General features: G+C 37.3%; 1 protein-coding gene across 3 annotated transcripts in view; it reads left to right on the top strand.

The window, feature by feature from the left end:
- The window catches only part of DENND1B (DENN domain containing 1B), a 213,453-nt gene that overhangs the window by 66,529 nt on the left and 120,589 nt on the right, over window positions 1-26,335 (top strand). For all 3 annotated transcript variants that reach the window (XR_013975047.1, XM_080917652.1, XM_080917653.1), the window contains 5 exons: window positions 271-390; window positions 14,454-14,523; window positions 15,538-15,618; window positions 20,936-20,989; window positions 24,258-24,368. Coding sequence is in view for 2 of the 3 variants with exons in the window: in XM_080917652.1 (XP_080773778.1) it covers window positions 271-390; window positions 14,454-14,523; window positions 15,538-15,618; window positions 20,936-20,989; window positions 24,258-24,368 (436 nt within the window). In the remaining variant the exon portion in view is untranslated. The remainder of the gene's footprint in view (window positions 1-270; window positions 391-14,453; window positions 14,524-15,537; window positions 15,619-20,935; window positions 20,990-24,257; window positions 24,369-26,335) is intronic.

The following is a 26,335-nucleotide window of genomic DNA, read 5'->3' on the forward strand; positions in this document are numbered from 1 at the left end:
ATGGCTCCAACTTCATGATGTATTTTATCGATAACTTACTCTTCTGAAAAGTAAGGATGAACTTAGACTTGCAGTGGGCATCTGTGTTGATGTGCTTGACTCATGACTTATCAGCTGGTTTTTAGATTCATATCCCTCTAGTTACAGAACATCATTCCAGTTTCTAGAACGCAGTATTGGGAAGGTGAAGCCAATGGCTAATAGTACTCTTGTCTCTTTATCTTCAGAAGGTCAGCACAGATTCAATACTATGATCTTGTTATGTCTTAGGGTGTCTCAGAATCAAGTCGGACAGCACTTTACCTTCGTCCTGACAGACATGGAAAGTAAGCAGCGCTTTGGCTTCTGCAGGCTCACATCTGGAGGCAGGATTTGTTTGTGTATTCTTAGGTGAGTAGCAATAATCAAACACAGGTACAAAATAGGCAGTACTTCTGCCCTGTTTCATCCTGCCTGAGATTTCAAAAAATAAAAACAAAGCAACTTTTCATAAGTTTTAAAATTTTTTTTACTTGTTCAGTCTAAATCCAAGTATGATGAGAAATAATCTCTCTTCTGTTCCACACACAGAGTAAATTGTTTACCAGTAACATATTAGAACTTTTCTTAAAAAAACTAAATATTTTAGGGGTTAGTTATTTTGATATATTACTGAAAATCAAATATTAACATGTGGGTTGTAAATTAGTAAATGCTAGGTTTCATGGTGCTTTCCTGTATAAGGCTGTGATTTGATGTTGGCAGTTATAAAAATAAAGGATTTAAACTTTGTTTCTGTAAGATGTCATGGTAAACAAAGAATCCAGATGTAGCCTATAAAAACTGTAATTCTTTACTATTATAATATAGATACTGGTAATTGTAGACTCAGTAGATAATGACACTCAATTTATGGTTTGACATCTCATGAGGAAAACTTTGTGTATTAGTAACTTTTGTATTGCTGTGATACAACACCATAGCCAACCACCTTATGGAAGGGTTGTATTTTGGACTTGCGGTTTCAGAGAAATAAGAATCGATTATCATCATGGTAGGGAAATATAGCAGCAGGCAGCATATACCAGGCATGTTGAGAAGAACAGCTGAGAGCTCATATTCCAAACCATAAGCAGGAAGTCAGAGAGTCAATGTAAATGGTACCAATGTTTTTTTTTTAACTCTCAAAACCTACTGCTAGTGACAAACATTCTCCAGCAAGACCCTGTCTCTTAAGACAGCAACCCACTGACTTAACCAAGTATTCAAGAGAATTCAAATGCCTGAGCTATGGGTGTGTGTGTGGGGGCAATCTCATTCAAACAGCACATTCTAGTATAAGACTAAGGGCTTCTCTGTTCATTTGCTGTTGAGCTGTATTTGTAAGTCACTGAGAGCTGGATGGGAGTGCGTGCCTGCAATAGTAGCACTTGGAAACTGAAGCAGGATCGCAAATTTGAGGCCAGTCTCTGCTATATATTGAGACCTGGGATCTAACAGAAACACTCCAAACAAATGTCAGAACTGGATAACCCACCATTCCTATTATTTTTAATAACCCATCAGACACTAAGTTATTGATGTTATTTGTTTAGATTTGACTATGCATTCAGTAGTTTACCCAATTACCTTCGAATTGAATTTCAGATACTATATATAATTAAGGAGTTTGAAATTTGAATATATTGGAACTGTTAGTGAGCCACAATAATAACTGAATACTCCCCATAGTTTAAATAAATTTCTAGTGGTTTTTAAACTTAGGAAAGCTATTATTATTTTAAAACATTTATGCAAAACACAAAATATACATCTTGTTAAATAATTGAGAAAAATGTGTAGTGTGTGTATTTGTAAGCCAGTTATCATTAATCTGTAGAAGTTATTTTGTTGATACAAACTTGTACATTTGGAAGAACAGCTGAATATTTGGACTCCTGAGTTTTACCTGCAAAAATCTGATTGTATTATGTGGATATAAAAAGTGAAAAGTGAAAATATACATGTCAGCAAGATAGTTGTATATTATAGTCAGCATCATTGACTATTTGCCTTTTATTAAAATAGTCTTTTATATATAGTCTCCTTTTGGTTGTCTGACAGTGATTCTGGTGGGTAAGGAATAGGATGAATCACACTTGGTGCAATGTCCTGGAGAAAGCCTTTAAACAGGACTCCTTGTTTCCTGTGGGATTAGAATAGTGTCTCAGGCTACATGGATAGTCCCCATCTTTGTCTTTCAAAGTCAGGGAATTACAGTGGTCTTTGAGAACAGCTAATTTATATAATTATTCAACAGTAAATGAGAAATTAATGATTGTAACACATTATTTAGAATGTTACTGTGATTAAATGAATATACTTAAGTTGTATTAAGATTTTTCTTTTCAAAAATAATTTTGAAGTCTATCATGAGAAGATAGTGGTTTGGTGCTAGCTTGGCCACTGTGAGTGGTAGTACTCGACCAGCCATGAAAAAATTGAAAAGATTGATAAGGCTTTAAATACTCTTGGGACTTACTGTTCACTTTACATGATGTATTATAGTAATGGAAACTTTTGTGTGTCTGACAGGAAACCCTGTAACCTTAGAGACTGTGTGCTTGATCTCACAATGACAGTCATTTCTTGCATTGTATGTAATAGAAGGACTTTTTTTTAGTAAATTCATGTGATAAATCGGTAGGAGTAGATTGAGAAGCACTTAGATGGGCTTGATAGCAACTTTATAGTGAGCATCTATTCAGTACAGAACAATGGACTTCCAAGGAACTGAAAAAAATTTAAACACTTGTTTTTTTCTGAGGGCAGACGAAATGAGCACATTAAGGTGGGCAGATTTGCCCAGTATGGCAGGCATTTCTGTGATCCTAGCAGTTAGGAACTGGAAATAGGGACATTGACAGCCTAAGTCCAGCACTGGCCACACAGTGAGGCCCTGCGTTGCCTTACCACTCCCTGGAGCACAATGTAAGTATTTTTAATCATCATGAGGAGACGTGGATGTTATATTATATACTCTTTGTAAGATTTTCAAGTTGCATAGTCCTGTGACAGGAAATGTGATAATATCAGATACTTGACCTCTTTTGTTTCTTGTTTCTGTAGTTTTAGCTTTGAGTTCTTCCAGAGACTACAGAACCGCATCAGCAGTATTGATAGTAACGAGCTTTAAAGAAGCAGAGACTTTTATTAGCACCACTTAAACGTATCACAAAAGGGCACGTTGTACTCAACTATTATAGGTAACTTTAGGTATCAATTCAAAAATAATAAAAATAATTAGATTTTTTTTGTGTCAACATTCATGATTCTCTTCTGATATTTACCTTCCCCAGTCTATACTTCCTCTAACAGCTCTTTACAGCAGAAAGTTTCCTGTCTAGGTGCAGGCAGTTCTGGTCCCAGATCTACTTCCCATCTGGCCTTCAAGGGACGCCTAATAGTGTTTGAAGGTATTTGAAGAATGAATAAATGAAAACATTGAGAAAAGGAGAGTTATATATGTGGAAACAAACAAACATATATCCTAGCTTAAGAGAATGGTTTATAATATGTTGTAAAATGATAAAAAAGTCAAAACAATAGTTATAGCAATGTAAGCTGTTAGCAGGTTATGTGTTTCCCTATAAGTGTTTATTTTATGAAAAAATTTATAAAAATAATTATATCACTATATAATTGTAAATACTTATAAAATGTCTCAGAGTATTTCCTCAGTTTTTGAACTTTATCATTAGTTTACTCTATCATTTGTACATAGCAGCAACAAAACCCTGGTTTTCTGGTCAGTACCCGCTTGATGAATTCAGGAATGTGATGTCTTCAGCAGCAGGTCTTATAGTCAAGTTCTGGAGAGCAACCAAGAGCAGTGACATTACCCTGCCATGTTAGTGGGGCATCTCTGGGACCTGATTGGCCAGTGTCTCACACATACACAAACAAAAGGACAAGCCGTTATTGGTCCCGTTTGTTTATTTTTTGCTATTTTTATTTGCTGTCTAGTTGCGGTTTTGTCCTGTTATAGAGGATCTGCAGTTATAATCCTTTATATGTTTCAGGAAACGTCTATAATAATCAGTTTCTGTTGGTTTTTCAAAAGGCCTTCCATGCTGGTTATTGTCCTCAGCCTCTCATTCACGCTGCTGTCCCACTTCCCACTCAGTGATTCCTGTTTCCCATTTTTATATCACTGTGTCTCTAGTCACTTTCTCCCATATGGTTTCCTGATTTCTATGGCTATGCCAAGTGAAATATGCAGATCTAAAGTGCAATGTTGCTTTTCACATATGAGAGAAAAATGAGGTTTTTATCTTTTTAGGTCTTAGCTACTTCAGCCAGAATGCTTGTTTCCAGTTCCATCCATTTAACTGAATTTCATGTAGTGAAAAATGCTATGTCCATTTCCTGAGGAGAAAGTAGTCGTCTGTCTCATCCACTTGTAAACCACTGTAAACCATTACTCAATGACTGTCTTGGCATGAGTGTCATGAGAGAGTAACCTCTTACTTTGTGATTGGATTGAAGGCTTGCTCCACCAGATGGAACTCCACCATCCTCATGCCCACGAATTGGTGGCTAGGTCAGTCATAACGCCCTAAGAGAGAACTACTGTACTTATTCTGCTAAATGAACATAGCATTACCATGATTCTTGATTATTGACTGCCATACCCACAGATTATACATCTCCTAGCCTTTATCAGAGAGGCGTTAACATCCAGTATCTGGAAATTAAAATGGGGATTCATAAGTGGTCAACACGTAGAGAATAAGAGATGGTGGGCCATGTGTATACCACATTTCCTGCCAGCCCAAGACTCAAGGAGCATCATAGAAGAGGGGGCTAAAAAATTATAAGAGCCAGATGTGGTGGATGACTGCAAGGAAACAGTGTTTTCAAGGTATAACGATACATATAAGAATCGCTAGTGATTTAGACAACGTGCACATGATGAGGGCAAACCCAAGCCAGATACAAGTTCAGGCATGGAGTAGGGAGGAAGGTAAGAAGTACAACCATGGCTAGGGAACTATTGACCATTCATAGCTTTTGGAGACGGGAAATCAGTTTTCTTTAAGACTGTGACTCCTGGTAGGTAGACTGCCCATTCTCTCCAAGGCAAACCCTCCCATAAAGAATATTTAGACAACATATACCACATACTGGAGTGAATTGATATATATATCTATATCTATAGATATAGATAGGTAGGTAGGTAGGTAAGTAGGTAGGTAGGTAGATAGATAGATAGATAGATAGATAGATAGATAGATAGATAGATAGATAGATAGATAGATAGAAAAAAAAAAGAGAAAAGTAAGCAAAAAGTTGACTGGGTATGGTTGTGAGGGTGGATTTGGGAAGAGTTGGAGGTGGGGGAGGGATAAATATGATCAAAATCTAATGATGAAATTCTCAAAGGATTAATGAAATATTATTAAAATAGTCTTATAGAAAGAGCATACAAATTGGTTATCTAATATTATATGTTCAGCCTGAAAACACATATACCAGTAACAATATACAGACTGATGAGTTATTCAGGCATAAAAATCTGTGTAACAGCATTTAAGGAGAAGGAGGCCATAGACTTTTACAAAGATCAAAGAGGTATACATAAAAGAGTTTGGAGGGAGGAAAGGGCAGGGAAACAATGTAATTATAGTTCCAAAAAAACCACAAAGAAATATTGTAAAGTTATAAAAATTGTCTCATGTAGCATTTTACTGATCTAAAATTCTAAGATGTCATCATTAAATAGATGATCAAGTATAATAAGAACTTTAATGTTAGAACTTAGTATCCAGATCTTCCCTGCCCAGGTGAGTATCTCTGGTGTGTTTGCAGGATGCATGTTATCTTACTAGTGTTGCAGTGGGGATGCAGGCTTACACGGGTCAGAGCAGTGCTGCAGAATTAAGGACAGAAACACGGCAATGGTTTTGTGCTGTGGAAATGTAAGATAAGGCTGTGAAATAATGCTGTCTGACAGGAAAGAGCCAGCTGACGGTGACTGACAGTTACGGATCAGCTCTCCCAGCTTCTCTGGTGGCCATGTGAGGTGGGAAAGGTTTTCTTGGTTGAAAATGTGATACATTTTTCTAAAACATTTTATTACCTTGAAGCAAAGTTTGTTAGATTTGTACTGCACACTGAAAATAGACTAGGAAAAGGTTTGGGACAACACAAACTTATACACATATAACATACATTGTGTACACATTTGAAGCTCCAAGTCAATTGTAAGTTTTGTTGAAGGAGTCAGGGAAGGAACATAAGAGTAACTGCAGAGCTCCTCAAGGTTTCCCAAACTTTTCTGTTTCTAGCAGGCTTCTAGTTGGTGAGAGATTATGATTAGATGCCGAGGAAGCTTTATGAAATGTTCACAATGAGGTTGGCAAAGCCTTTGACTTGGAATTTTTGTACTTACTACAGCTAAATCTTATTGAAAAATTTGCTTTTTTCAGCGAGTCACATAGCATACACACAGGTCTACAAACAACAAACCCTATTTATATTCATGGTGCATAATGCTAGCATTAGGTCACTTATGTGGTAGACTTTCCCACATGTCTAAAGGTATACTTATATATTCTTATGTAGTTTATCAAGTTAAAGAACAAATTAACTGTCAGTATTTATAATTTGCAAGATGCATGATGTCTTTAACGTGGTTCAAAGAGCTCCTGTAACTGTCATCTTCTGCAATAGTTGGTCATTTTATCCTTGCCTTCTGATAAGTTGGAACTGCACACACACTGCTAAAACCATGTGTTGCTTTTCTCCTAGAATGATTTTATAATATTTGCCAGTTAGTGCATTTTAAATTTCTATTCATATTGCTTAATTTTTAGAAGAAAATTAAAATCCAGTTCAATTTAATATTAAGATGACATTTAGTTTGAGGCCTGTGTGTCTGAGTTCTTTTTCTGAAGTGTCTGTCCTGGTTTAACAAGATTTCAAAGCTGTCCTCAGAGATCACCAACTTACGTCTTATTGCTTGTGTTTAGAATTGCTTTCATATGCTAGCAAAGATTCAAGAAATACTCTTCCACCTCTAATTTCATTAACAAAAATTTACAACTATAAAAACGTCACCAAGAGTTCAAAATGAAATACTCTAATGAGGTGGGCATGTTTATGCTTAAGGCTTTTTGTAGCCCCCTTTGGTACCTGAAACTCATACCAGACTTGAAGACTTCCCACTCTTCCTTTGGACAAATCCCCTAGAAGCAGAATGTTTCAATTTTACACATTTTGTGTCAATTTTCTAGTGGACAAACAGCTTGTAGCTGTTGAGAAGCATTCCCGTTTCCTGAGGAAAGGCACTTACTTTCATTTGATTACTCTGCAGTAGGTTCCTGCTCACAGTTGCTCCGCTATTTGACCGAGAGCATTTCCTTTCCTTTATTTAACCTTTGACTTTAGGATGTAAAAATTTTACTAGTGCTATAGTGGAAATCCAAGTGTTGGGGAGTCTTCTGACACCACCAGATGAACTCCTGATTTTGTTGATGCGTCTGTCTTTTGCCTCTTCTTTGGAAATTTGATAGTCTTAAGTTATACTTTAGTCTTTTAGAAGTGTAAATTTTTTATGTTTATATATTTGCAAATCTGTAATGGTCACACAGTTTGTTGACAAGGTTACATTTTAACTTTAAAAATATTTAAACAAAAAAGCAGATTTGTTTTCTATATTTTGTTGAATGTTTTAACTTTCTGGCATTCTTGTGGTTGGTTATAAAAATATGTTTGCACTAGGGGAAATGTTAGTGGTAATCAGTTTAAGGATTTATGTATTAGTGAAAATTACTTTGAACATTGCTTAGAAATGACACAAGAAACTACTAAAATTAAACAACCCAAAAATTCAAATCCATGATATTTCTTACCCTTGAAGGCATATATGATTTATAATATTTATTTTATGTGAGTGTTATGTTAAAATAAAAATTTTAGACAAATTTTTTAAGGGTGTCATTTATTTTGCCACAAAGCTGTGAAATAGAATCAACATTGGGATTATTTAATCTTTGAGGAACATCAGAAAATGAAGTTAGAAACAGTATTTCCTGTTGAGAACTTGCGTTCTTTATGAGTTGTGAATTAAGTTTTCTTCAGGGATCAGTCAGGTGCCTCATTGTAGTCACTCAGGGAAGTGTGTGCTCTGAATAACACATGGCTGGCAAGAAGGACCCTCTCAGCCCCAGGCTTTTGTTAGAGGAACATCCTGTGGCCAGATTCCACTTATTATGATTTCTAGTGGAATAGGAAAATGAAATTTTGCCAAGGTATTATCTGAGATTTAGAAACTGACAGTTTATTACATTACACAAAGCCACAGAACTGCTGGTATAGAAAACGGAGGCCTGGGCTGGGTGGCTGCCTCTGCAGATGGCCAGTCTGCAGCCTCTCCTCTGGATGGGTGTGGAATTGCAGGGGGAAAAAAAGCCTTAGCTTCCCCATGGTCCTAGGAGCACACCTGGGTGTTTACAGAGTTATTCCACTTGGTTATGAATGCTGTTTTTATTAAAAAATTATGAATGATTTATTGCAGTGAGCAGCTTGTCACTGAGAGCCAGTGCATGCTTGCTGTTGGTTCTCTGTGGTAATAGTACATGCTGATGCGACAGGGAGTGATCTTGCAGAAATCTCAGAGTGTCTTAGTATTTCGAAAGTATATTATGTTCCAAGAAGACTGTCAGATTGATAGTGTCATTATGAGTAATATGATTAAGCTTGTGCATTGACACACATGGATTTCTGCTATCTTTACTATGCTGCAGACTATGTCCTTTTCAAAATTTTAGCAATATAAAGAATATACAAGCAATTGAACCTACAGTTGGCAAGGATTACCAAATTGTTAGACAAAATAATTAAATGGGCCTGAGAAATTTCCACCTTCTGAACAAACTGTGGTTTGAAAAGTGGAAAAGTAATGCTTTGAACACTAAACATACATTTTGACCTTTGTTCTTGCTTCAGTGGATAGACACTATGTGTTGGCTCATTTAAGCTTGGTAAGCAGCGGCCAACCGTAGTGGTGAATGCCTGCAGTCCCAGCACTCAGGAGGCTGAGTCAGTAGGGTAGCCACTTCCACACCAGACAAAGACAGGTATTAAGGACCTGTTTCCAAAAGAATTAAAAGTTGAAAATAGACTGACTTGTTGCGATTTATTAGGTGTCTGTAATGGGCAGGGGCACATAATACTCAGGCAGGCAGAGTGTCATTCAAGTTGAATATACTAAGCTATGGCACACTATTCATGGTGACAAGGCTGTCAGACTTTGGAGTTTATTATGGTGATGGTCGAATGAACGAGTTCATATAAGACACCTAGCATTTGGTTCGATGTATCTTTAGGGTTTTATTTTGAAGTTAAAGCTTCTGTAATGACAATATAGATTTGGGGATGCTTAGATTCTGCCCTCTATACCCAGTGGACTTACTGTCATTTCTGAGTTATAATCCCCATTTATAAAGATAAATCATAGCAAGTCTCAAAGAGAGTGTAAGAGGTACATTATAAAAATAAACCTTGTTGTTAGTGTTAGTATGTAATAGACAAAGTCAGTCAGGTATCAGGATGAGACACTGTGAAAGTTAATATTCTTGGATGCCCACAAAGCAGTAAGAAATGTAGGTGCTAAATTCCTATCATAAAGAGCTTCCAAAAGTTCTGATGTAATATCTGATTATGAAGATAGATGTTGTTTATTAATGTAATTTATCACTTACAAAAATAAGTCAATAGTCCTATTAGATGCTTAATGAAAGCTGAGTTCCGCTTTCTCTTCACGATGTGGAAATGAGGTGAGAATGGTAGCTGACAAGGAAGACAGCAGTGCCCACAGGGGAGCGAGACACCGGATCACTGCACAGGCATCGCGTCCACAGAGGAGAGCTTCTAATGGCTGATGACTAGGAAATTTAGTATCGTTACAGTAGCCTGGGACTTACAAACAAACAATTCTTCTTTTACTTAAGGTATTTGAGAGCAGGTTAGGTCAGATTTTTCTTACCTATACACATATTTGAGGGATGGGACATATTGTAATTTCCTGAAATATTAATTTCTCCACACTGATAAAATTGTGAATATGAAGTAAAAACAAATGGAAGAATTTTATTCTTACACCTTTATTTGTCTCATTAGAAGAACAATTACTTTTTTATTGAAAGAACTTTTGCTCATGTAATATATCCTTATTACGGTGTTCCCTCTCTCTACTCCTCCCCCTTTTCCATCTCCCTTCCTATCAGGGTTTATCTCCTGTCTGTCTCATAGAAAACAAACAGGCATCTAAGGGTAATGGTAAAATATAATAGTATAAAACAAAAAGAAACATCAAAAACAAAGGGAAAAGACACAAGAAACAGATGCAGAGACCCACTCATTTGCACACTGATGCATCCCATAAAAAACACAAGCACAGAAGCCATCTTATGTGTGTGTGTGTGTGTGTGTGTGTGTGTGTGTGTGTGTGTGTATATATATATGTATGTATGTATATGCGCCATGTAGAGCAAGAAAGAAGAAGGAGAGGGAACAAAATAATTAACTAACTAGATAAACAAACAGAAGAAGAGGAAGAGAAGGAGGAGGAAAAGATATTTAGGAAGAAAAAAGGAAAAAGAAGAGAAAAAGGAAGCATCAGCAGTATTAGTAGCAGGAGAATCAGAGGAGGAGGAGGAAGAGGAGGAGGAGGAGAAGGAGGGGGAAGAGCAGGAGGAGCAGAAGGAACAGCGGCAGTAGTAGTAGACATAATATTGGACAAGACTTCCAAAGATGCCATTGAGTTCATTTTCTGTTGGTCATCTACTGGTTGTACTTGCAGTCTACCCTTACAGGGTAGTTTGTTTCCCCAGTAAGACTCTTGGAAAAAATGTAAAATTTCATTTAAAGGTAGTTATCACTTAGAGATAGCTTCTGAGTTAGGGATGGATGCTTTGCCTTCTCCTATGAGTTTCAGGACCCTGTCTGGCGCAGCCCTGTTCATTCTATCTCTTCTCTGTAAATCCATATGTGCTTCCATCTTGTTTTCTTTGTGTCCTCCATTCACTCTGGCTCTCACACTCTTTCTATCTCCTTTTCTGAGGGGTTCTCTGAGTCGGGGGGTGGGGTTTGATGGAGCCATGCCATTTAGAGATGAGTGTTCCAAGGTCTCTCACTCTCACTATTTGGTCATGGCAGGGAGTTTCTGTGAAATTTGTTCTCATCTTCTGCAGAAGGAAGGTTCTGCGATGAAGGTTGTGCAAGATACTGAGCTACGAATATATATAGCAGAAGGTTAATAGCCATTTTTATTGCTACTGCTCTCCTCCTCCTCCTCCTTTTTTGTCGCCGTTTTCTTTCTTTTTTGAACAGCAATGTTTGTTTTACCCTAGGTCTCTGACCTGTGTAGTCTAAGCAGTAGGATTTAAGTCATATCAGATATTGGCCAGTTACTTTCATAAGCTGTGTCAGCATGCCTTGTAAGTAGGACAGATCAGAGGCTTTATAGCTGTGTTGGCATTCACATGTTTTCTTTGGTAGCATGTAGAGTATTTTCTAGTACCAAAACTCTGGCCCATAGTGGTGAGGGCTCTAGCGAGGCAGCAGCTTGACTTTCTTGTGTTAGTGAATTTGTAGGTGTTGTCTTTAGAATAGGGCTTTTCTGTCAGTTTATGAAGGACAGCCATGGCAGCTTCCTGGTTCCTCTGGGATGTACAACTCAATTAAATATAACTTATTCCTGGCACTGGAAGCTTCATTTGTTGACAAGAGATGTCCAGCTGGCAATCTGTCTCCCTGTTTTTTAATGATTTTATGTAGTTCACCTGTGTATGTAGATGTATTCTAAGAAGCTTCTACTGTGGTAGGTTTTCATGCTACCTTTCACATGGCCCTTGATTTTAGCTGTCTCTCCTCATAATTCTGTCCTTTGCCTCTCCCTCCCATTCAAGTCTCCTTCTCTTCCTCTGCTCTCTTTTCTGGAACTATTCCTGTTTTCTTGGGTTTGTTTAACCTTCTTTAGTCTGAAGTTTTATTTCAAGCTCCTTTTGTAGGGGTGGATTTATAGATGCATACTGCTTAAGTTTGGTTCCTTATTGGAATGCCTTTCTTTCTCCATCTATTGGGACTGAATGCTTTGCTGTACTCTGATGTAGTATGTGTGGCTTCTTAGAATGTAGAACATCTGTCTAGGCCTTCTTGACTTTTAAAGAGTCTCAACTGAGAAGTCCTGTGTTATTCTAATAGGTCTGCCTTCATATTTTACTTGGTCCCTTTTCCTTGCAACTTTTAATATTTTTTCTTTTTTTTTAATTCAGTGTTTTAATTATGTGCTGAGGGAAATTTCTTTTCTTCTTCAGTCTATTTGGTTTTCCATTTTTGTACTTTGATAGGCACCTCATCTTTTTGGATAGGGAAATTTTCTTTTTTCTTTTTTGCATTCTTTGTTTGATAGTTTATGCATTTACATTTCAAATGTTATCCTTTTTCCTGGCTCCCCCCTCTCCCATACCCCCTCCTCTTCTGTGAGGATGCTCCCCCTCCCACCCACCTCACCACCCTGTCATTCCCCCTGTACTAGGAAACTTTCTTCTATGACCTTGATGTAAATATTTGTTGTGCCTTTAACCTGAGTTTCTTTTCTTTTCTCTATCCTTATTATTTTTTGATGTGATCTTTTCACAGTTTCCTGGAGTTTTGTCACTGGATTTTGTCTTGTCTTCCATGACAGAGAGTCTCTGCTCTATCTCTCATATTTTGTAGCTTCTTGTCTGAATTCCTGAATTTTTCATTTCAAGATTTCTCTGTATCAGGGTTTTCTTTATTGATTCTATTACTAGTTCCAGGTCTTGAGCATTTATTTTTATATATTTCCTTTCACTGATTCTTTTCATAGGGTTTGTTTTAAAAGGCAATTTTAAACATTTTTTATACATTTTTCTTTTAAGAACAGTTATTATAATCATAAAGGCTACTTTAATGTATTTGCCTTGTGCTTCACTGGGTTTTATTCTCAGGACCTAGTTCGGAAGGTCCTTGTCTCTATGGAGACTGGTTCTGGCTGTTATTGTGTCTGTACTGTGTTCTGCATCTAGGTTTGGGAGAATTGCAGTTCTAGGTGCTGATATTTCATCTTATTTATATTGTGGTGGGTATTTCATTCCTTGGTTTTTGTTGTTTGTCTAGTTCTTGAATTTCATGGGAAACTGAAGTGTGGCTTCCCCATTTCCTGTGACATCACACTTCCAGTCAGAATACTCAGTTCTGAAGGGCAGGGAGCCATCCTGGTGGTATTTTAAAAAATGCTGCTTTTTATTTTCCTTTTCTTTCAATAGCTTGATGTAGGTTGATGTTGTGATATTTTCCCTCTTATTAGTTACTGTCTGTCTTTATTCTAGTTCCTGGGAGAGTTTATGTTGTTGTTCTCTGCCTTTCTTAATTATGCTATTCTCTCTTTTTGAGTTTTGTTTTGTTTTCTCATCTGTTTGGATTTCTGAAAACAAATGAGAGAAGAATAAAATTATTATCAGTGTAGGGGAATGGTTGCAGCTCCTGAACTATAGAGTATACATGGGGTCAGAGGCTAACACTGTGGAGGTGATTCTCTCTAGCTAACATCATATGGCTCCAGGGCTTGAACTTGCCATTCCTCCTTCTTGTTTTCTATTAGTTAGCTTTGCAGTTTAGTTTAATAGCTTCCTCTTCTTTTTGCAAGTTCTCCTCTGTAGCAGACTGTTTTGTTCATGCTTTTCATTGTCCCTAGGCTGTTAATTTTTATTGAAAGAAAAGTGACAAGCTGAATTAAAAAATAAGTGTGGACTAAATAGTAAGATTCTGTTTGAAAATGAAAAAGTAAATAAATAAAAACATTAAATAAGCAAATAAATAGAATATTTATAACACAATGAGTTTTAAATCATAATTGGGTTTGTCATTGAAAATCAATTTATATGTATACTTTTTAGAGTAATCTGTCTGTAATGATGGTTCCACTTTTTGAAGAATAAATTATATACCTAGTTCTATTGCATTATGTATCAACTAGGTAATATTTAAAAAGATTCAAATATGTGCTATATTCTGTGTAAACCAATGATAACTGCTGCACTGTGGTTGTCCTGAGACATTGCTATCATCTTAATTTCTGTATGCACTCTAGCGTACTCACATGAAGAAGGACATGTTTCTTAGGGTCTCACATCTCCACAATAAATACTATGATAAACACCTTTCCCTACTTTCAAGCAGTGGTTGCTTTGAGATAGGAAGAAGTCATTTTGCAAAGGCTGTTGACGTAAAATGGAAGTAGGTATAGCGAACTGTAGGGAACGGGCCAAGAAAGTCTGGATGTGGTTCTTTTCTGTTATCAGGATCAACTGGTCGTAAAGAATAGCACCTCACTTTTGATTTATCTGTTTATTTATTGGTTCTAAATTTCAGATGTTTTATATACATTTAAATTCTTCTTACAGTTACTTGCCGTGGTTTGAAGTCTATTACAAACTTCTAAATACTCTGGCAGATTACTTGGCCAAGGAACTGGTAAGCTGATTTTTTCCCCCTCTATTGCTTCTTGTGTTAGAATACACATTGCATCGAATGAGCAGTTTTTTCTTTTCTTTTTTTTTTTTTTTTTGCCATTTTAAAGATGACAATTTTATGGCATTTATCACAGTTATATTGTTTTTAACCCCCCAATACAACACATCCCAACAATCCCAAACTCTGTATTCAATGAATTATAATTTACGATTTCATTTTCTTTTCTCCTCTCTCAACCACCATGACATCTATATGCCTTCTTAACTGGAGAACACCACACAGGTGGACTACTGTTTGTCCTTGATCCCCACAGGTGGACCACTGTCCATCCTTGATCCCCACAGGTGGACCACTGTCCATCCTTGATCCCTACAGGTGGACCACAGTCCATCCTTGATCCCCACAGGTGGACCACTGTCCATCCTTGATCCCTACAGGTGGACCACAGTCCATCCTTGATCCCTACAGGTGGACCCATGCCTGTCCTTGATCCCCACAGATGGACCACTGTCCATCCTTGATCCCCACAGGTGGACCCATGCCTGTCCTTGCTGATGTCTTGTGACTTAGTACTTTAGGGCTCCAGTCCTGTGCGGTTGCTGTACAGCTGGACGATTGCATGAGTGACAAGAGCTGTTCCCTCTCTCCTTTCTCAGTAGACACTGTGTCTATTGGGAATAAGACATTTACATGGATCTTTGTTCTGCTGCCTCTTTCAGACCTACTCCTGGTGAGAGAGAACTTACCAGACTCTTTAGTTCAAACAAAACAAAACAACTTACTCTTGTGGTTACGTTTGGGTGTTTTTCTCCCATATATCTGGAGGTATAACCACTGGGTATTGGGATAGGTTTCATTTTCTCAAATATTTCATTATTTGAGAAAAGACCATAAGTATTATTTTCTGCTATGGCTATACCATTTTACATTCCCATTAGTAATATCCAAAGATATTTTAAATTATATTTGATTCTTGTATGTTTTAATTATGAAATGATCTTTTCTTTGATTCAGGAAGATGATTTAAATGAAACTCTTAAATCACTTTATAACCACCCAGTACCAAAGGCAAACACTCCTGTCAACTTGAGTGTGGTAAGTACTTTATAATTTGTTTTCAGAGACAGTTCATTCTGACTTAAGAGTACACACCTGATGCAGGAGTCATTTCCCAAATCACCGTTTCTATGAAAATGTCAGTGATGGTGTTAACCTTGCTTAGTGCTAATATCAACAAGTTAAATCCATAAATAATAAAAATTATACAAATGTACACACATAAATGTATGCACACATGCACACATATGTGGATACACACACACACACACACACACACACACACACACACACACACTTTTCTAAAAGAAGGTGGGCTCACAGGAGAAAGTTGCACAGTAATGCAGAATCCAGCTAAGGTGCTCTTGTCTTTCCTTACATGCAAACACACCCTCCAGGGTAGTTATGACCCCTGGAACTGCGACCAGAATTTGTGTGCACAGCAAGCTTGTAGTGCCAGTGTGCTGGGAACTTAGGAACTTAACCAGATACACCTACTTAGGCCCATGTGCCCAGGAGTTGTTGGGGCTTGTTGATATCAAAAGTTATTGATAACAAAGAATGGTGCTTTCATTCATATCTTTTGTTAATTTTTTAAATAGTCTAAAATTTATTGATACTGTCATTATTTCTTGTGATTATGCTGGGTATTTTTCCATGAACAAAGAAAAAAATGTAATAGGCCAAGATTTTTTTTAAAGGAAATTCTACTTGAAATGTTTATTGATGTAAGACATTTTGCAGTTTTGAGGGATAATCCAATTGCTATGCTCATAAAATAACTGTCTTCATGCTTGTATTGCTTCCACTTTCAGCAAATCTCAGCAGCTTGATCCAGATTCTATACAGTTCCCCTTAAGTTCCTTCTAATAAAGACTGTCAGAGTAAACTTTCTTACACTCTAGAAAGTTCTCTGTTAAAAAATTGTAATTCCTCACTTTGTTTGAGGTTTAAACCTTATCAGTGTGCCTGTATGTATTTGGTATTTTAGGCACCCACTGTCCCTCAGAGACACATGTTAAAGTAAAATTATATGACATTGTTTTCATACAGTTTATTTTGATCATGTGTTTTCCTCTTCAGACTCTTATATCATCCCTGACCTTCCTACCCACCCTATTTCATTTTGTCTCTGTCTCTGTGTCTGTATGTCTGTCTGTCTCTTACTCTTCATTTGCCCTCTCTCTCAGAAACAGCAACAGCAAAAAATGGAACCAAAAACCAAAACAACCAACAAAGCCCCACAAGTATAACAAAAACTATACTAACAAACCAAAACACACACAGCAAACCCCCATGGAATCAATTTTATGTAGGCTAGCTACACCTGGGTATGGGGACTGCCCTAAAGCATGGATGGTACCCAGTGACACTCCACCGGAGAAAACTAATTTCCCCTTTCGCGGGAGGTGTGAGTTGCAAATAGATTCTTGGTTAGAAGTAGGGCATTGTGTCCATTACCTTCTCTTAGTACTTGGCTTATCCGGCTCAGTGCAGGCTTTGTGGATGCTGGGTCAGTCTCTGGTTTCTATGTGCAACTGTCATTTTGGGTCTGGAAGACACTGTGCTTGGCTCATCCATCACCTCTTGATCTTAAACTCTTTCTGCTTCCTCTTCTGCATCGATGTCTGAGTCCTGAAGGGAGCTTTGATAAATACAGTCTAGTTAGGACTGAGTACTGCAGAGTCTCTCATCCACAGTGTCCAGCTTTGTGTTTCTGCTAGTTTCCATCTGTTGTAAGAAGAATCTTGCCTGTTGAAGGCTGAGTGGGTCATGGATGCATTGGGATAACAATGCTTCATTGGGAATCTTGATTACATGTTCCTTCAGCAGAACAGTGGTATTCAGGTTTTCCTAAGAAAACTACTCCCTGAGATGTGCCCCTTTCTGACACTACTTAAAGTGACTAAGAACCCTACATTTATTTATTTTTATTTTGAAACAGAGTAGTGAGTGCATGGAGGCTGTGAGCCTCACTATGTTGATCTTGCTGGCATCCAATGTACAATCCTTTCGTCTTAACCTCCCAAATAGACAGCACACCTACCTGTAACTTTGCATTTTATACAGAAATTTTCTGAACTTTTTGCTTAGACTTTCAGGGTCATCTACTTAGCACCTAATTTTATTCTGAGTTTTTTTTTTTCCTATCTTACTATTTTATCTCACACTGGTCTTACCATTCCAGTCAGCATCTTAAGTAAACACCATCCCTTTCATTCTCTGCAAGCCCTTTGTGGTCTGACTGGCTTTAGAAACTGCCCTGTTCTGCTCTTATGAAGTCCTCTCCACACACTTGACCATGCTTGTTTTCTCCTTTGCTGACTTCTCTCTATGTGTTTTCATTTGCTGCAAACTGCCCAAGTGAATAGAATTAATTTCCACTAGGGACTATGGAATGGAAAACCCAGGAGACTTGGTATTTTTTTCTGCAGGCATAAATGTTGCTATCTTATTAGGTTATTGGAAGTATTTAGGAAATTCTAAGATCTGTTCATCCAGACTATCATGAAAATTAATGGAAATTATGTGAGAACTAGAGAAAAGATCAAATAAGGAGAAACTCAAGATTCCGAAGTCATTGAAATCCAAATAAAGTAGAGAACTTGGTTAGTGGGAATGCAGTAGAGGGGTGGGAGAAGAGAGGGCAACAGCAGAGCCCTGGAGTTTATGACAAGAAGACCTCTTTAAACTATTGTGTTTATCAATAATCCAAATCCTTGGTCAAAGACTGATGGAGCATGTATGTGCTTATTAAATAATAGCAGCACTTGTAGAGGATTACCACATAGTGAGGATAGTTTCTGGGGCTGCAGAGATGGCTGAGCAGTTAAGACCCTTGCTACCCTTGTGGAGGATAGCTTTATCCCCAGCACCCATCAGTGCCTCACTGTTGCATCTATCTCTGGTTCCAATGATCTGATGCCCACCTTTAGCCTCCAGACACCCTCACACATGTGTACATAAATACAAACACAGACATCATATACATTTAAATAAATCTTTACAAAGTGTACCATATTGGTGTCTGTTACTTTGTTTGGTTTTGATGTGGTCCCCACGGCCATGCCATCCACCACTGAACTATGTTCCAAACCCTTACTTTCTTCTTAATAAAATAACTGTACCTGTTAATACACTATGCTGTGATATCTCACTGATTCTATTAAGTATTTTTAGGATGAATATGTGAATAAAATCATGGTTATTTGTCTTGTATTATTTAATGAAACATTCTCCAATCTTCTCATATTACCACAATTGACAGAATTTTACTTTTAATAGCTAGACTGTTGTCTGCCATGTTTGTGCATAAATAAAATTACTTTTAAAATGTGTATTTATTGGTGGAAGCTAAGGTTGGTTCATTTTTTAATTATTGTGAGTAGTGCTTTGATGAACAAGGGTGTGCACTCTCACTGCATTGAACGTGGGCTGCAGGTTTACTGATGTCCTTTCTTTTGAGTGTATAAAATATGCGATTGCTGGATTAATAGGACAATTCTGGTTTTACCCTTTGGAGAAGCCTCCATGTTCCTTCCCATATTGGTTTTGCATATTTGCATTTCTACCACCTCTCTATCAGTGTTCTCTTTACAGGATCCTCAGCACTCGCTCCTTTTGGTCTGCTTTAGAATATTTGTCAAACTGGAGCGAAGTAGCATATTACAGTTTTTGGTGCTTGATGATGTTAAACATCTTTCTCTATACCTAATGAACAGCTAAACTTTTGGATTAATAGTCCAAAACAGTTTACAAATCTTGTATACTTGTTTTCAAGTTACAGTTATGTAATTTATGAGTGAAATACACCTGAAGTTCAGTAACTTATTTTGATCTCAAAAGCAGATTGCTGTGTGCCAGCACTGTCTAGTGATGATTGGCAGTTTGGGGAGTACAGTATTTGTTGTGAACTAGCCCTGAAACTAATTTTATCTCACAGTTAAAACTGATGCTCTTTAGCATCTTTACTAGAACTCTTGGAAGTGATTATTGGTCACTGCAATATTCCAGATTTCATGAAAAGTTAATATATAAGTGATTTTTTAAAAAGAACTTTAAAATGATTAACTATCCATTGGCTTTCTACACACAGTGCAAAACTTTACACAGGACACTTCCAGAATAGATTATCAGGTCAGAATTTAGAATTTCCTATATAATGAGCATCATCAAATACTCTCAGTGGATAATGTAGCAATGTGGGTTTTCCTCAGGACACAGGAATGTTTTTGTGTAAGTTTCCCCTTTGAAGTAAAATACTCATTTTTCTCTCATAAGAACCAAGAGCTATTTATTGCCAGTGAGCAAGTTCTGAAAGATGACCCCTCACTAATGCCGGTGAGTGAACAGGACGCTGACTTCTACAATCACTCTTCTGAGATCACTGTGCCTTTATGATTCACTATAGTTCTTTGGACAATGGAAATGGACTATTAACAGTAACCAATCAGAATATGTTTTCTGTTTACACTTTCTTTCCCCTATTTTTCTGAGGCACAATAATATGAAAAATACCGTCAAATAAAGGTGTTTAATAGACCTAATCTTGCATCTTCTCTTTTCAGTAGTATGCTGAAGAACATTCACTGCATGAGATTCCTGTCACCGTTATTTCTTGTCTTTCCTCCTTGGAAAATTATGCATTATGATTCATTTCAGCTCTGTTCAAAATACTGTCGAACATTTCTCTTCTTTAGATATAAGACAATATTAAATAAATTACTTTGTAATTAAGGCATTTAAGTCATTTAGCATAATATGAACAGAAATAGAGCAGTTGGATGATTGCATTTTGATTTAGATAATGTAATTTGGGACACTGGAGTGTAGAGATTCAGTGTCCTTTTCATGTAAATATCTGATGATATTGCTTTGTTTATTCTGGTAGTTAATACATATTTTTTGGTGTATCTATAAGGTCATAGTTTTGGATAGCAAGTACATTTTAAAATTTCAGTTATTGAAAGATTATCTTTCATTGTTCTTTCTGAGTAGTACACTTGCTACAGAATGTATTTACTAGACCTCATCATAGAAACCCAGGAACCAGTAGATTTTATAGACTCTTCAAATAGCCTGCTTTTATTTTTCAGTCTACATAAATATATTTTGAAAATTCATGTGTGTGTGTGTATGTGCGTAACGTTTTGGTAATATATTTGTTTTGTTTCAAAGTCTCCTGTTTTGGGACCATTATTTCTTGAATCAGACTGTCATATAAGACTCACATTTACCAAGTCCAGGATGTTAGTCTGTGGCCCTCACCTGTCAGTGTTTTTTTCTTATCTTTATTACAAATTATATGGAATATGAATGTAATCTTTTCCCACTGTGGTTCATTTTTGCTGACTAGCACTCCTGCTTCATCACACCGGACATAACTGGACTCCCAACCATCCCGGAGAGTGTAAGTGTCGGCCCTCTTCTTCTACAGCTGCTGTGCTATAGATGTCTGTGACCAGGGCGCTCAGTTTAGGGACAAGCATATGCTTAGCTCCTGATCTTGGCTGTCTAAAATGTGACGATGTGTCAAGGCATAGCTTCTACCAGTGGGGAAGAATGATAACGGGAAAATTGTACACTTTAGTCATCTTAGTAAATGGCCCATTGAACTTTAGACTTCTTTGTAACTCTGTTTAAATTGCTAGTGTCCCAGTTGTTGATTGCCTGGTTTTCATTTAATGCAGTGGGCATTTTAGTAGACTTGAGGATATTGTAGGAAACAATGCTTGTTACATTGTTGACTGTAGCTATAGTGGAAATACTTTGTTTCTCAAAAGTTATCCAAGTTATTATTTTTATAGGAGCTCTCATAGATAAATAGAAGTGATAGATATTCATGTTTAATAACTGTGGGAAAGGAAAAGACTCCTTTTAGTTTTTCTCAGAACATTAAAATAAATGTTATAAACCATCAAATGGAAGGAAAGTCAGCAGGAAGGTTCCTTCAGATAACTTGTATTAACTCAGATGGGGATTGTTTTTCACAAGATACTTATATTTACCTCAAGTGGGTGTTGTTTCCACTTAGATTTCAAACTTTTATAACATTTGCTTTCCCAAATATTTGAATAGTGAATGAATGCAGAGAATACAAATGTAAAATTTCCTTATGTACATGTGTGAATGAGTTCATGTGTGTGTGTGTACCCATGTGTGTACATACAAGTTTATGTACCATGTGAGTGCATATGGAGGCCAGAGGTCAGCATTGGCTGTCCTGCTCTATTATCACCTTGTTTTGTGAGAAAGGCTGCAGCCTATGCTTACCAGTCCTTTCTGAAACCCAACTGCCTTCACCTCCCAAGTGCTCATTTTCTATGAGTATTCCCCTGTGGATCCTGTGGATATGAACTCAGGTCTTTATGTTTGTGTGACAAGTATTTTATCAACTCAACCATCTTCCAAGACCCCCAACTGTACATGTTCTAATATCAAATCAAAACTATCAAATTAAAAATTTAAAATGACAAATCTTATGAATTCCATTGAAAGGGTTTTTCAAATAAATCCTATGAAAAGGCTGTGCAGGACCTTGATCTTACAATGTATGTTCAGGATAGGCTATTCAAGTTCTCAGGCCTGTTAATGAATCCTTGCCCCTTGTACTGGCTAGTTTTTGTGTCAACTTGACACAAGGTGGAGTTAATCACAGAGAAAGGAGCCTCAGTTGGGGAAATGCAGCCATGAAATTCAGCTGTAGGGCATTTTCTCAACTAGTGATCAAGGGGGAGGGCCCAGCCTATTGTGGGTGGTGCCATCCCTGGGCTGGTAGACCTGGGTTCTATAAGAAAGCACGCTAAGCTTAAAATTTGTACATTTATCTTTGTTTTTAAAAATAACGTTCTTCAATTAAAAAAAAAAAAAGAAAGCAGGCTAAGTAGGCCAGTAAGTAACATCCCTCCATGGCCTCTGCATCAGCTCCTGCTTCCTGACCTGCTTGAGTTCCAGTCCTGACTTCCTTTGGTGATAAACAGCGATGTGGAAGTGTGAGCTGAATAAACCCCTTTCCTCCCGAACTTGCTTCTTGGTCATGATGTTTTTGCAGGAATAGAAACCCTGACTGAGACACCTCTTATACCCGATAAGCACAGGATCTTGGCTACTTACTGTGGTTGGACTCAGATAGCCATGATCCAGTCAGCTGGAAGTCTCATGCAGACTTACTCTCTTTCTCTCTAGTTACCCCTCTTACATTCACTAGCAAACAGCTCATAGTTTCAATTTACTTTTTAATTTCTATTTTTTACAGACACATATGTATGAATGTATGTGTGTGTGTATGTATATCTTAGAGAGGGGGGCAGGGAGAATATGAGTGAATTTGTGTAGGTCCGAAGGCAAGAGTTTAGACCTCTCCTTCTACCACTTGGGTCCCAGTAGTTGAACGCAGATCATCAGGCTTGAAGGCAAATACCTTACCTGCCAGCTATATGAGAATTCTAATTTTATCTTTTGATACTGTTATTTTAAAATATTTAAAGAAACAAGCATTCTGTTAAAAACTTGTTACTGAGAATATAAAAAAATTAAAAATTTTTCCTGTCACTGGTACACTTTCTCCACTGTTCTGTTGAGGGAAAAAGATAAACATCCAAAGTGTTGTATATTGAGGGAAATCATTTCCCACAGAAAGATGGCCAGTGTTTGTGATGATAACAAATGTAGTTCGGTTGTAGGTTGCAAAGGTAATGTCGTGTATGGAGTTAAGTCAAAAAGTGAAGGAAGCTTCAGAGAAAATGGGAAGCATGCCTCTTCCCAGCAGTTGCACACCACTCACTGAGCTTCAGATTCTATTTGAGATGCCATGGTTGCCCGTTTGTCTCCTAAGGTCTCTGCCTTTCACAGGTCTGAGTAATAGAGCTCTTATGTGCTTGCTCAAAAACATTCCAGCCTTTCGGACCTTTACCCACCATCATCTGCTCTGTGCATTATAATATTTGCTCCTAAGTATATCTTTCCCTCCCTGTCTCTCTCTTCCTCCCTTCCTTCCTCCTTACCTCCCTCCCTCCCTCCCTCCCTCCCTTCCTTTTGTTCCCTGTTCTTTTGTTTTGTTGCAGTTTGTTTTGTAGTGGGAGTCTGACAGGTGGAATCTAACAGGTGTATTAGCTTCAGGAATCAAGTTAGAATATCACAACCTTATATTTGTTTTCGGTCGTAAAAGGAAGACTGGGTGTAAAACATACATATTTTCTTTAATAATGAAGCAAAGGACTGTGTACCAATCCTCTGTCTCCATTAGGTACCTTTGGTACCCGAGAGGGAATGGTAAAAATGAAGTAACTCAAGTGCAGTCTTCCCGAGTAGCAGTTTCACAGACATCGGTGTGTGTGTGAACCACCAGGAGTAGTTGGTTAAAACTGGGATCCTTGGCTACAGGCTCTAAAGGTGATGGTTCCTCAGGTTTCAGCTGAGCTGAGGAGATTGCAGTGTGGGGAGGAAAACTGGGATGTGTGTGGGATTCTGTGACCATCCCTTGAGAAATATTTGTATAGAATAGGTAATATTTTAAATGATAGTAGAATGTACCATGCTTATGATATCAGACTAGTATTAGATTGAAGTATTTTTAAATGCTTTCTAATAATACCATCTTTTGAACTTAAAGACTGGTAAGTATGTAAAATGTTCTCTCTTGTATTCAGTTGCTCAGACAGTTCTTTTTGCCTGTGCAGAGAAACCTGACAGAGTACTTTGTTGCTGTGGATGTGAACAACATGCTTCGACTGTACGCCAGCATGCTGCATGAGAGGCGCATCATTATTACCGCGAGCAAATTAAGCACTGTAAGTCCTTCACACTGGCTCCTTTAACTAACTCATGTTGAGTGCTTCACAAAAAGACCTGAACACATCGGCAGATTTAGAACTGTGCTCGGTGTACTTAAAGACAATATCTACATATTGTTAATATGTGGTTTTAATCTGGCTCTTGAAATATAAAGGTTTGATTTATAGAAGGCTTCTCAGATGCATTAAGTCAGGTTAATTATTTTTCCTTATCAGAAGAAGGTGTTTTTTTCTCCCTTTTAAACTCTCTGGAGTTCATTTTAGTGCCTTGATCAGGTGGCGAACTCTTAAGAGCTATTATGAGATCTTTATTATTCACTTGTAGCTTTTTCCATCGGAGCTATTGAAAGACACTACGAGCCATGATAATAGCTGCTATCCTAACCAGGTAATAGCAGATGCATCTGTGTCGTGTCGAGGGGCTTAGGAGGGGATCCTATAATAGTTCTGGTTTGGAGGAGCTCTTCAGGCTGGTAATAACTTAAAAGTCAAAGTAGCATTTTTATCAATCACAGGTTTTATGGCACTCAGTCTGATGTTCTACTGGAAGCTCTTCATTACTGTGAGAAAAGCAGGAATACAAGGGCTTTTCTTAGGCTATAGAAGAGGATTCAAAAGTATTTTGCTAGTATTCGTATTTTCAGTTCGTATTTTTCTTCATTAAATATAAAATTTAAGTATTTTCAAATTCAGAATCTGTATAATCAAGCTATTTGAATAAACTATAATATATTAAAATCATTATTAAATATTTTGTTTCTTCATACATTTATTTTATACAAATTAAAATTACCCTCAATGTTTTATTCTATAATAGAAATAAAATTCTTCTTTTAGAATTTTAGACTACATGAGGTTCTATGATTCTTCCAGGTTGTCAAGTTAATGTTTAATTAGGAGGTATTTTCTTGGGCTGGAGAGATGGGTTGTGGTTGATTTTAATAGTACTTGGTTTTCTTGCAGAGCTTGGTCCCAGCACCCACATGATGGCTCACAGTGGTTTGTAACATCAATTTCAGGGGATTTGATGCCCTTTATGGGCCCAAGGCATACACATGGTTTATGCAGATATGAAGGCAAACTTTATATATCTTAAAATAAAAAAAAAAGCAAAACAAAGAACCAAAACATTTTCAAAGAAGTTAAATCCTCACTTCCAAACCTAAAAGCTACTGAGGATCCAAAGTGTGAAACAAAGCAGGTGGTCATTCTTTGTATTGAGCTACACCTGCCACCCTTGAGTCAAGCTCATGCAAACTTGAGCTATTGAGTAAATAATATTATTATCTTTTAAGTTGTAATTATGTTCATATTGAAAATAATTTACGTAGATATGAGGAGATGGCATCAGGATATAAATACCACTAAATGACCCCAGTTCCTGTTTCCTGTAAGAGCTGCTGAGGAACCAGTCTGACTGATTCTCACCATGCCATTCCCGGTTGGCCCCTCATGTGGGACCATTCTTTTCCTTGCCTTCCTGCTCCTCCTTACTATCCATACATAATAATTTCAAGATTTTAAGGATATTTCTGATGGGAATTATTTTCATGGTGACAAAGACTATCATACAAGCTGTCTTGTAGTTTCAAGAAGTAAATCATGTCTATAGTGGTTTTGTGCCTGACAGGGTCCTAGCCAATATAAATTTAGCAGTTTGTGTGCACATATTAAACTGGGATGAGATATATAAACAGCTGAGTAAAAAAAAATCATCGATTACGTCGTGTGGAATGTGTGTCACATTATAAAAATAAAATAAGTACATGCTGGAGGCGAATGGCAAGTTTGTGTTTTGTACAAAGTGTGTGTGGGTAGAATATGTCTCTGAGGTAGAATTCAAACAGACTGGGGCAAAGCTGGGAGTGAGCTCTTTGGGAGAAATATGACAGCTGCTTAGGAAAACACAGGAGTAAATCTGAATCCAGGGTTTTGAAAAATACTGGTATCTTTCTTGGTTTTAA

This window comes from Micromys minutus (assembly GCF_963924665.1).
Source record: "Micromys minutus genome assembly, chromosome: 6".
In the NCBI taxonomy this organism is placed as follows: domain Eukaryota; kingdom Metazoa; phylum Chordata; class Mammalia; order Rodentia; family Muridae; genus Micromys; species Micromys minutus.